We start from the raw sequence: 12011 nt of genomic DNA, 5'->3' as shown, positions 1-12011 counted from the left end.
CCAGGGAGACATTTCACGATCCCTGCAGCCGAGCATCGGGACAATGTCTCCCTGGCTGTGATTAGCACAGCGCCGTGCTCACTTCCTGGCGGGCTCTGCACGTGTTCTATGCGAACATGCCGGAGCTCATCCTTAGTGAATAGGTGTTTTCAAACATGCTAGCTGAGATTTGCACATGGTTACCAAATCCTACTAATAATGTTTTTATTCAAATTATGGATTACATGAATTATATATAATCTACAGTATATTATTTATGGATTATATAAATACAGCACCAATTTAGGTTTAAACCATTATTGGGAACCATGTAATTTTTGCAGTTTGTACAGTTTTAGGTCATCCTTTTCCTAATATTAGCATGAACAATTTGAGTTGTTTTACAATTTTTATGAGATGGATTTCGGAATACCTGAACATGGCCTACATCTGATTGTATTCAGGTTTTGTTTGAACCACAAGTTTCCAACAGGCTTCTTTGACAGAAGTCGATTAAAAAATCAACTTTTGTCTTATGGAGCTTTGACAGCAGGTCCATACACTGCTTGAATTTCAGTTAAGCCAGTAGGAACTGGCTAAAAGTCAAGCAGTGTATCATTAGCTTAACACCTGTACCTTATCGGTATATTCCTGCATATAAAAAAAATAAATAAAACTATTGTCCGTTTTCCGGTTATGGATAGGTTTGTACCTTTCTGGTCCATCATGGACATTTGTACTTTATCTGCAAGACTAAATAAAATAGAGATTAAACCTTAAAAAAAAAAAAAAAAATGAAACTCATTGGTATCAAACACTTTTTTTTCCATAAGATAGTGCAACAAAAATTATATATAGCAGGTACTTTGAGGTGAAGCGTCCAAGTATATTGGGTTATTAAAAAAATATAGATTTGAATGTATTTAGGAGACATAGATTAGAAGAATGCAGGCTGAGTGATGGAATTATCTCTGTTTGCTGGCCAAATCCAGAGGCTGCATATTAAGTGCTACAGCGGTAACCTTACCAGTCCATCTGATCCTAGTCTAGATCTTCTGGGGCCTCTGTGATTTCTTCCATTGATCACATCTCCCTTCACTTCAAAGTCGTACTGGAAAAACAAAAGATACACATGCACTTTCTGTACCTATTAAACAGTTACAATGTTAAATACTGTTAAAGGGCTGTTGCCAAAATTAACAATTTTAATGAGTGGGCCTGGATAAATGTGAATATATGAAACAAAAAAAACAGTAATTAAGTCCCAAAATGAAACAGAGAAATCATGTCCTCATTAGTTAACATGAACAGATGTCGTACCACTCATGCAAGTAGAAAGTGGAAGAGGTGTGTATAACTTTTAAAAAGAAAGTCCTCCTCATGAAGATAGTATCCCACACACAGCAACAAAAAGTGTAACCTCCACCACATAAATTGCATGCTTTCCAGCTTGCAAGCGCTTTAACGCTTGCAACTAAAACCCAGCCAGGGCCTTTATCCTCAAAACAGGGGAATCGGATGACAGCTCTCATTGAATGAGACATTACAACATGGAGCAGAGCAGATGATCGAGACCTCCCAGGAGACACAAAGGAACCAGCATCCTTAAAGTGGTATACTCAAGGGTACCCAAGAAAGAGAAATGCTCGCCATAATGTAAAACCAAATATGACTTTTATTATAAAAACAGTAATGCACTTACATCAAGGATGCATATAAGAGCTTATAGTTGTGCTCATAAGTTTACATACCCTGGTAGAATTTATGATTTCTTGGCCATTTTTCAGAGAATATGAATGATAACACAAAAACTTTTCTTTCATTCATGGTTAGTGTTTGGTTGAAGCCATTTATTATCAATCAACTGTGTTTACCCTTTTTTTTAACAACAAGGTTGGTCTTTATAGGAAAAACACAAAGACGGTACATAACTAATCACTCTGGGTAAGAGCAGAACAAAAAAAAGGGTTAAAAAAAACATGGTACACCATAAAGAGGAAATTATGCGATCCAGATAATCCCAAAGCGGCAGGCAACATTGCATTAAAAACAAACAGTCACTGAGTACGGGTAACGTAAGGGGGGGGGGGGAGAAAGGGGAAGGGAGAGGAGGGGGAAAAGGGGGGAAGGGAGAGGAGGGGGGGGGAATAGGGGGAAGGGGGGGGGGGAATAGGGACAAGGGAGAGGAGGGGGAGGCCGGCCCAAAGGATAACTCTCCTGCGCATATCAAAATTTAAGGTTGAGCTTTATACGTGGGGTCCGTCCAGGGTCGTCAAACCCTCTCATATTTCAGAGGACATCCTCTACTGACATAAGTCAACTTGTACAATGGATGCACTTTATTAACCGCATTTTCCCATGAGCCAACTGTGGGGGGCAGGGAAGAGATCCATTAAAGCAGGACTTCCTTTTTAGCATAGAAGAACAACAAGGAGATTAGCGTCTTAGTATATCTAGGCCTCTGCTCATCATCCTGCACTCCTAGCAGAGCCAATTCTGTCGTCAAAGGAATATCCAACTGAAGAAAGAAATTAATAGTCTCTCCCACCTTGCCAGCCCTGGGCAGGTCCAGAACATGTGAAAGAAGGTGCTATCAGGTGAGTGACAACGGGGGAAATACGGGGACCAAAGCGGATCGATTCTGTGCAGCCTCTGAGGCGTATAATACACCCTATGTAGATTTTTTTTTTTTAATCAGCTTGTCTCTGGAGGAAATAACTATTTTAGAACTAGCCTCGAAGCCAGGTTTCCCTATCCAAATCGGGCAAGTCCGCCTTCCATTTATCCCACAGGGCCTCCATTTTTGGCGAGTCCTTCCGTAGGAGAGCGAAATACAATTCAGACAGAGGCTTAGCAAGAGACTCCTGTGCTTACAACTAGGGTCAGCTGTAATGCCGCATACACACCATCACTTTATGTGATGAAAAAAAAACGACATTTTCTGTGAAGTAAAAAACGACGTTTTTGAAACTTCAATTTTCAAAGACGAAGTTGCCTACACACCATCGTTTTTCTCACAATGTTCTAGCAAAGCGAGGTTACGTTCCACCACGTTTTTCCATTGAAGCTCGCTTCATAAGTAGCTTCTGGGCATGCGCGGATGAAAAAACGTCGTTTTAAACGACGTTTTTGCTACACACGGTCAATTTCTGTGAAGTAAAAGTTGACGTTTTGAAAAACGACACATAAAATTGAAGCATGCTTCAATTTTTTTGTGGTCGTTTTTTAGAAGACATAAAACAACGTTTTCCCCCACACACGGTCAATTAAAGTGACGTTTTTAAAAACGTCATATTTTTTTCATCACATAAAACGACCGTGTGTACGCGGCATAAGACTAGGGGGCGACGGGAACTGCGCCCTGGCTGCGTGACGGAGCTGCTGATACCTGAACGCCATCCACTGAGGAAGGCCAAACTTGTCCGCCAGAGCCCGAAACAAAAGCAGGGACCCGTCACGGAAAATATCACGCAACAACTTGATGCCAAAACGGGCCCAAAGTTGCAAGTCTGGTATGGTTCTGAAATGAGGAAAGGAAGGGTTACACCATAGAGGGCAAAAGGGGGACCCCCTACCAGGACAGAGGAACCGCCGTCTAGCCACCCCCCAGACCCGTAGAGTCACCCCAGTCGAGGCCGGCAACAAAGGGTACACCGAGGGCCCCCGGTACACAAGGTTACTTAGTTCCGTAAGGGAACCTACTCTGGCTGCCTCCAGACAGACAGCCGCATTGGCCCTAGACTGCTGAAACCACCACTGCACCGTGACTAACATAGCTGCCCAATAGTATATCATTAGACTAGGGAGAGCAAGGCCCCCACAGCTCACAGGGAGTTGAAGGGTCGCTCTAGCCAACCGGGTGGAAGAACCCCGCCACAAGAAGGAGCCAATGCAACTGTCCAGCTCCCTGAAGGACGAAGGTATCCACTCTGGGCAATTCCTAAAAACATATGTCAATTTGGGAAGGTAGATCATTTTTAAAATATGAATACGCCCTAGGAGATTAAGGGGAAGGTCAGCCCAACGGGAGCAGTGATCTTTAAGGCGACGGACCACAGGCAGAAGGTTGAGGCCCTGGAGGGGCCGCAGGTCCCCCAACACCCGGATCTCCAAGTAGACAACTTCGTCCACCCATCGTAAATGCCAGTGCAAATAGACTAGGTGACAGTGGGCACCCCTGATGGGTCCCCCTCCGGAGGAGAAAGAAATCTGAAAGTGAATTATTCACCCGTATTCTCGCCCTGGAAGCACGATAGAGCAAACCCAGCCAGTGTAAAAACCGCGGCCCAAATCCGAACCGTCGCAGGACCTCCCATAAGTAACCCCACTCCACCGAGTCAAAAGCCTTCTCCGCATCCAGAGAGGCTATGACTCTAGATCCACTGTTACTATGGGTGGTGGCCAGGTTGAGGAAAAAACAGCGGGTATAAATGTTGGTGCCATTCCCCGTCATAAACCCTGTTTGATCCACATGGACAAGGTTATCCATCACCTCACTGAGCCGTCTAGCCAGTATTTTCGCAACAATTTAGCATCCACATTTATCAATAAAATCGGCCTATAGGAGGCGCACACCTCAGGGTCTTTACCCAGCTTGGGGATCAGCACCACTATTGCCTCATAAACGGATTCAGGGAGTGTGTCCAGAGTAGTAAATTGTTTAAATAAAACAGTAAGTCTAGGCACCAACAGCTCCTGGTAGGTTGAGTATAGTTCGATAGGAATCCCATCCGGTCCCGGGGCATTCCCAGCCTGCATGAAACTCATCGCCTCTTGCACCTCCTCCAAGGAGATATCCTCATCCAGCTTCCCACAGGTATCTGAATCAAGGGAGGGGAACACGGTCTAAATAATGAGGAAGCTCTCAAGGAGTAGAGGGCCTGGTAAAAGCTCAGGAAACGCTCACTAATGTCAATTTGTCGAGTCAACAACTGACCATCTAGCCCCCTCAAGCGACCAACATGGGTCACCCTCTGCTGCCCCCTCAATAACCAAGCCAACAGACTGCCATTTTTGTACCCAAACTCAAACACCCGCTGAGATTTCTCAAGCATAGATTTCTTGGTAAGATCAATTCTAAGGAGGGAGAGGTCCCTCACTGTGTCCTGCCAGATGATGTAATTATTCTGAACGGGTGCCCTCACAAACTCAGCCTCCCAGAGCTTCGCCTGATCCTCTTAAGTGTTGCAGAGACTGCACAGAATGTCTCTTCCGCTGAGCTATACGAGCAATAAATTCCCCCCAAAGCCATGCCTTAAAGGCATCCCAGAGCACCTCCGGGGCCGCAGATTTATCATTATCAATCCAGTAATTACAAAGAGCCTCCGGGAATGCTTCCTGAATCTCAGGATCCGCAATCCAATATTTGGACAGCCTCCATACCCCTACGCCCTCCACCTGAGAGGTCCTGAGAACAACGGACAGCGGAGCATGGTCGGAGATACCCCGCGAGAGGATCTCAGTAGAGAGCACTCTCTGCAAAAGCGCTGGGGAGGCAAAAGCCAAATCAATCCGAGACATGGTCCGGTAGGTGGTGGAAAGGCAAGTATATTCCCTGTCCGAGGCATGAAAATTACGCCAGACATCTGTCATGTGGAAGGCGGATGCCCAGTGAAACAGACTCTGCTGCATGGGACCAGAGGGATGAAGTCTGTCCAGTCACCCATTAAGAGGACATTGTCCACATTAAACATAACAATCTGTTGCATTAGAACATGAAGTATGCCCACATCTGTGGGAGGAGGGAGATAAACCCCCACAAGCACATATGGGATCTCAGAAATCAGGACATGTAAAATGAGGTAGCGACCCTGAGGATCCAACTTGACAGTGAGGAGCTGAAAGGGCAAGGATCTGTGCACCAGGACACTCACTCCCCTAGCATAGTTAGAGTAGGGTGCAAGATAGTGCGCACCGACACATGCCCCCTTCAAACTCAGAACCCTCGAACCCATCAAGTATGTATCCTGCAGATCTTCGGGTGGAGCTTCCGTAAGTGGTTGAGTACCAAGGAACGCTTAACAGCCGAATTGAGCCCCCTTACGTTCCAGGACACTATCAAACACTTAGCCATGGCAAATACAATAAAGGAACCAGAAGGATGTACATCCTCACTTGCTCCCAGATCCCCTGGACCCAGAGGAGCCAATCGGCTCCCCAGGTGCAGCGACAGGCACTAGTGCTGCACCTGCCAGATCCCTCTCCATTACCCAGTCAAGCACCAGCAGGGACAGATAACATTTCCAAAAGACCAACACAACCTTAAAAACAAGAAGAAGAAAAAACATAACAGTGAAAAACCATAACCCTGGTCAGCAACGGCCAACCCACCCCACGCACCTCGGAACAGAGAGACACAGGGCCGCTGATAAGGCAGTATAGCTAGCCCTGTTGTAGCTGGCCCTGGCCACCAGGGGGGCCCGGACAATCTGATCAGAGTGCTAAAAAAAAAAGTCTTTCTCCAATTCTCCGCTGCTCCACGATCCTCCCCCCTCCTCCCTCAGCAGCTGTTCAGCCGCTCTCAATGAGCACTCACTCGGGGCTAAACATCTCAGAGTCGGAGCCTGACTGTGAGATCCTGAAGTTTGAGTGGGCGGGAGGGGGTGTCGCCAGCTTCAAGGATAATCGTTCCTGGCTTCTTCTGGTGTGCACACATGAGCTGTGTTATGGTGGCAATGGACCAAGATTCTCGGTGGACTGTAGGTTAGCCCAGTGACATTAACTGCAATGTAAAGTCTAAAGTCTGCTTTGTCATGTAGCATAGCTGTCCTGTGAGAAATTGGGTTTTAAACTACACTGCCCAATTTCTCACAGAAGTTCTACATGAAAAAGGAAATGCAATCAATGTCAGCAAACCCCACTTCTTATTACTTCTGTCTAAATTTTTAGATCAGTCTGGTTCACACCATGCCTGGAGCTGAATCACACAGGAACACACTGCGTTCCTGTGCAAGTCACATGTGGATCTGTGCAGTGCAATTTCAAGCTCATTCATTTTGAATGGGCTAAAATTGCAATGCACCAAAGCAGTGTATGCACTGCAACCAGATCACATGGTGATCAAGGGCTGGCAGGTGTAGGGCAAACGCATTAAAACCTGCGACCTGCATTTGAAGTGTCATTAACTTTTTATTGACACCTGCTGCAAATTGCAAAAGCAGTGCGTTTTGCATGCAGTTTGAATTGTACCGAAATATACAGCACATTCCTTCACAATTCAGATGCAGGCATGGTGTGAACCATCTCTTAGGCTGCATTCACACCTCGGCGTATATACGCCTGAAGCACAACGCTAGTGCCGCTGGAGGGGCGAATTTCCATTGATGTCTATGAGATGGTTCACATCTCACGCCGAAACGCCTGTCGCCTGAAAACAAGTCCCGGACCCTTTTTTTTCAGGCGGCATTGGCATTCGGGCATAGACATCAATGGAAATTATTTGTTACAAAAAAAAAAAAGTAAACAAATCGCGGCAAAATACGCGGCGTTACAATGTGAATGCAGCCTTAGACATATTACTACTCATTAAAAGGTGTTTTTTTTTTTTAAAGTGGGGTTAGCTGCTTTTTCATGTAGCACTGTTTGACTGTGAGAAATTGGACAGTGCCATTTTGAACACGGCACAGTGTCATCTAGACTAACCACACCCTTTTAAGCCATGCCCAATAATTAAGCATAATTTAAACCACGTCTGTTTTTCAGCTGTGTGTGGTGCATATTTTAAAATGAGCCACAATCACAAATTAACCTTTATTAGTATACCCTACCTAGCCTGTCTGTTAACCCTCTCTGTATAGGGACGGGGCCAGCGGTGGGGCTGAAGGGGGCCCCATCACGTAGGCCGTACGGGGGGCCCCATGATTTCTATCAGCGGCCCTGGAGAGACACATCTATGTCCCATAACACCCCCTGTTCAGGAACGCAAACCACTGGCTGGGTATGTGCTACCAGTTTAGGAAATGTCCCGTCCACCATCCAACACAAGGACCAGTGGAGTTAAACACCAAAGTCAGTATCGAGCTAACTGGAGTGAACATGAACAACAGTCACTTACACCTGACTGAGCAGGGGCACATACACATACACAAAAAAATAAAAAAAATAAACTAGAAACAAATCTAAAAATATTATAATAGCAGAACAAAAAACACCCTGACAGGATCAACCAGAGGGAGGAAGAACAAGCAGTCATCTGGGTAAGTACGGCCAAAATGTGTCCTAATGAGCCGAAGGCCCGCAGCATCATAGATGGCAACAGTAATGTCCACCGCACCCCCACAACCCACTGGAAAACCAGGAAGGCTTGGAGTCCATGGGGCGTCCCAGACACCCTTACCCCAATCCGATCAGCCAACAACAGTCCACGGAAAGAACTTCACAGCAGGTGGCATACACATCCATATTAAGACGGCAGCGTCTCCAGCCAAGCCGCAGCATCCTTGGGGGGGAAGTGAAAAACTGACAATCTCCCCATCCACCACGCGCAGCTTAGCTGGGAACAGGACACTGTACTTAATGCCCTTAGCACGGAGGGCGGCCTTCACCCCGTCGAAGGATCTGCGCTGACGTTGGGTTTCCATGGTGTAATCCGGGAACATTAAGAGCCTGCCGTTGCGGTATGGTAGTTCCCCGGCCGCCTGAGCAGCCCTGAGCAGTTCATCTCGGTCGCGGAAGTTGAGCAGCCGCAATATAAAAGTACGCTGCGGGGCCCACTCCGGCCCGGGCTTGGGTGGAACACGATGGGCACGCTTGACCGCAAAATAGGGGGAGAGCCGTGCCGCCAAACACTATATATGTTTTTTTAGCAGACACCCTAGGGAATAAAATGTCGGCCATTGCAACTTTTTATCTCGCACAGTATTTGCGCAATAATTTTTCAAACGCCTTTTTTGGGGGAAAAAAACGGTTTGTGAATTAAAAAATAACAAAACAGTAAAGTTAGCCCAATTTTTTTGTATAATGTGAAAGATGAAGTTACGCCGAGTAAATAGATACCTAACATGTCACGCTTTAAAATTGCGCACATTCATGAAATGGCGCCAAACATCAGTACTTAAAAATCTCCATAGGTGTCCCTTATTTTTTTTTTACAAGTTACAAATTTAGAGTTACAGAGTAGGTCTAGTGCTAGAATTGTTGCTGGCGCTCTAACGCACGCGGCGATACCTCACATGTGTGGTTTGAACGGCGTTTACATATGTGGGCGGGACTTACGTGTGTGTTCGCTTCTGAGCGCGAGCTAACAGGGATAGGGGCGTTTACATTTTTTTTTTTATTATTTTATTTTACTCAACTTCTTTTATTTTTACACTTTTGACATTTTTTTTTTTTATCACTTTTATTCCTATTACAAGGAATGTAAACATCCCTTGTAATAGGAATGTGTGTGACAGGTACTCTTTATGGAGAGATGCGGGGTCAATAAGACCCCACATCTCTCCTGCAGGCTGGAAAGCATTAGATTGTGAAAAAAAATTCACCGATCTAATGTTTTCAGCCGCGACTGCGGCTGTGTTTACATTCCGGGACCCGGGCGTGACGTCATAACATCGCGCCCGGGCCTCCGACGATCATAGAGATGACTGGTGACCATCTGGTCACCAGTCTACTCTATGGTTTCCATCGGACGCCGGTGGATCGTTTCTCCGGGTCTCCGATGGCACGGGAGAGCCCGGAGAAGCACCGGATGGCGGCGGGACGTCCCCTCCCGCCGCCTATAAGAACGATCAAGCGGCGGAACTGCCGCTATGATCGTTCTTATGGTGCAGGGATTCGCCGGCTGAAGAGATGGATATCTGAATGATGCCTGTAGCTGCAGGCATCATTCAGATATCCCCACTGAAAGTCCAGGACGTCATATGACGTCCTTGGGCTGGAAGTGGTTAAAGGGGAGGTTTACCCTTTAAAAAAAATTCTGACATCACACGGAGTCGAGCCATCCTACCGACAGAATGCTGGTGGTTTTTTTTTTCTCAGCACATACCTCGTTATCAGGATTTTCACCTCACGGCAATCCCGCGGGAGTGGGCGTTCCCAAGCACTGCCTGTGATTTACAGGCTTCCGAACGACGCATACTGCGCGTCACAGGTTGCCGACAGAACCCGAACGTCGGTGCGCAGGTGCCGTATAGAGCCGCACCGACGTTCTGTTTTTTTTCGGCAACCTGTTACGCGCAGTATGCGCCGTTCGGAAGCCTGTCAATCATAGGCAGTGCTTGGGAACGCCCACTCCCGCGGGATTGCCGTGAGGTGAAAATCCTGATAACGAGGTATGTGCTGAGGAAAAAAAAAAAACACCGGCATTCTGTCGGTAGGATGGCTCGACTCCGTGTGATGTCAGAATTTTTTTTGAGGGTGAACCTCCACTTTAACTAATTAAACTGTTCTTATTGTGATACATATATATGTCTTTCCAAATCATCATACTGTTTAACGCAGGTAAGTTAGTAAATATGATACTTTTTTTTTTAAAGATTTAGGAGCAGAGAACTTTGAAGCTGTCTTTTTTTTTTAAGTCAGCATTATTTACAAGCTATACTGGAGGAACAAGTGATTTTCTTTAAAAAAATGTAAAAATGCAGATGTTAAAAAAAGTGCAAGCCTTAAAAGCAGCATGTTCTTGAGGTGCAGATACCTCAAGAACATGCAATAGTTGGATGGGGTTCTTCATTGAATAACATATATTTTAATCAGTAGGCAGCAAGAAAGCTTATCCTCAAGCTAGTCTGTGTTTCCCCCCCCCCCCCCAAGAAAGACTGACAAATGCTCCAAATAAAAAAGTGGTTATAAACTCCACCCTCATTTAAATACACCTAAAGAAATTTCTGAAAATACATGCAAGAGTTCTTAAATTTTCATACAAAAATACAGTTCATTTTTTAAATTGTAAACAATACACAAAAAAGCATTTGGCCAAAAATACATAAAAGTGTAATACGACCACTTCCACTTGGTATGGATTGCATGCTATCCAGATTTCAGGTTTGGTAAGCACATATGCGCAGTAGGGAACCAGCAAAAGGCTTCACTACCTGGTTTGCTTGCCAGGAATGGCGGTGGCAGCACCTGGGAGTCGTTCCGAAGATTGGCTGGGGTGCCGACATCGCAGGCTCCCTGGACAGGTAAGTATCCTAATATTAAAAGTCAGCCGCTACAGTATTTGAATTTTTTGGCTGGACCTCCTCTTTCAGAACCAGTCTTGCATCAACAATTGTGCATTTTAGACCTTGGAAATTGTAACGGACATATGCATGCTGCCGGGACATCGATAATCTTCATGCAGGAAGGACTACAAGGAACTACATGGCTTGTCACAATTGGATGTACCACATTGTATTCTGAGCTCAAAGGGTTAATTGGACAAGTCTCTTTCACTGCTGAATGCTCATGTTCCCTTCGCATAGCTAATGAACTCTTTTGTGGAGGTAACACCCCCCCTGTGAGGTGTATGCTGATGGGGATTATGTGTGAGTGATAATTGTTTTAAAGGTTAATTGAATTCTATTGTCTGATCAAGCTAAGTTGAGGAGCCGAAACGGCTAGCGGCTGATTGGCTCAAGGGAAGGTCATTCTTTCAAAGTGTGTGTATTGAAGGCCCCCTGGGTGGGGGGGGGGGGTGTCATTTGTTTCTGTGCAGTTTGTAACCAGATATAAGGAAGAAAAATGTGGCATTAAAACTCAGTCCTGCTTGACTCTGCAAACGTAGTCCGTCTCGTTTCTTGGAAGGGCGTTCGATGGGATATACCGGCGGTACCTGCATATCGCAGCTTGCCAGGGAAAAGGACGTCTCCAACGGCTGAGACCCTCACACAACTTGGGTAGCCGTTACAGAAATCATAACATTATTCACGCTATTCTGATATATGTATTTGTGATTATCTTTTGAAAAATAATCCGTCCTGCAATTTTGCAGTGTTCTGGTCTGTCCCACGCATTCAATATGCACTGGATCACAATTTGTAATTTAACACATTTGAATTGAGGGTTTAATAAGGTGGTCTAATTTGGTTGTGCATGGAATGATGTGCCCCAGA

General features: G+C 45.6%; 1 protein-coding gene across 1 annotated transcript in view; it reads right to left on the bottom strand.

Annotated features, from left to right (window-relative positions):
- BRCA1 (BRCA1 DNA repair associated) overlaps positions 1-12011 on the bottom strand; it is a 290350-nt gene that overhangs the window by 48268 nt on the left and 230071 nt on the right. The window contains exon 19 of the mRNA XM_040331227.1: positions 1007-1090. Within this exon, the coding sequence (XP_040187161.1) occupies positions 1007-1090 (84 nt within the window). The remainder of the gene's footprint in view (positions 1-1006; positions 1091-12011) is intronic.

Source organism: Rana temporaria, chromosome 12 (genome assembly GCF_905171775.1).
Source record: "Rana temporaria chromosome 12, aRanTem1.1, whole genome shotgun sequence".
Lineage (NCBI taxonomy): Eukaryota > Metazoa > Chordata > Amphibia > Anura > Ranidae > Rana > Rana temporaria.
This window is presented reverse-complemented; position numbering and strand designations above follow the sequence as displayed.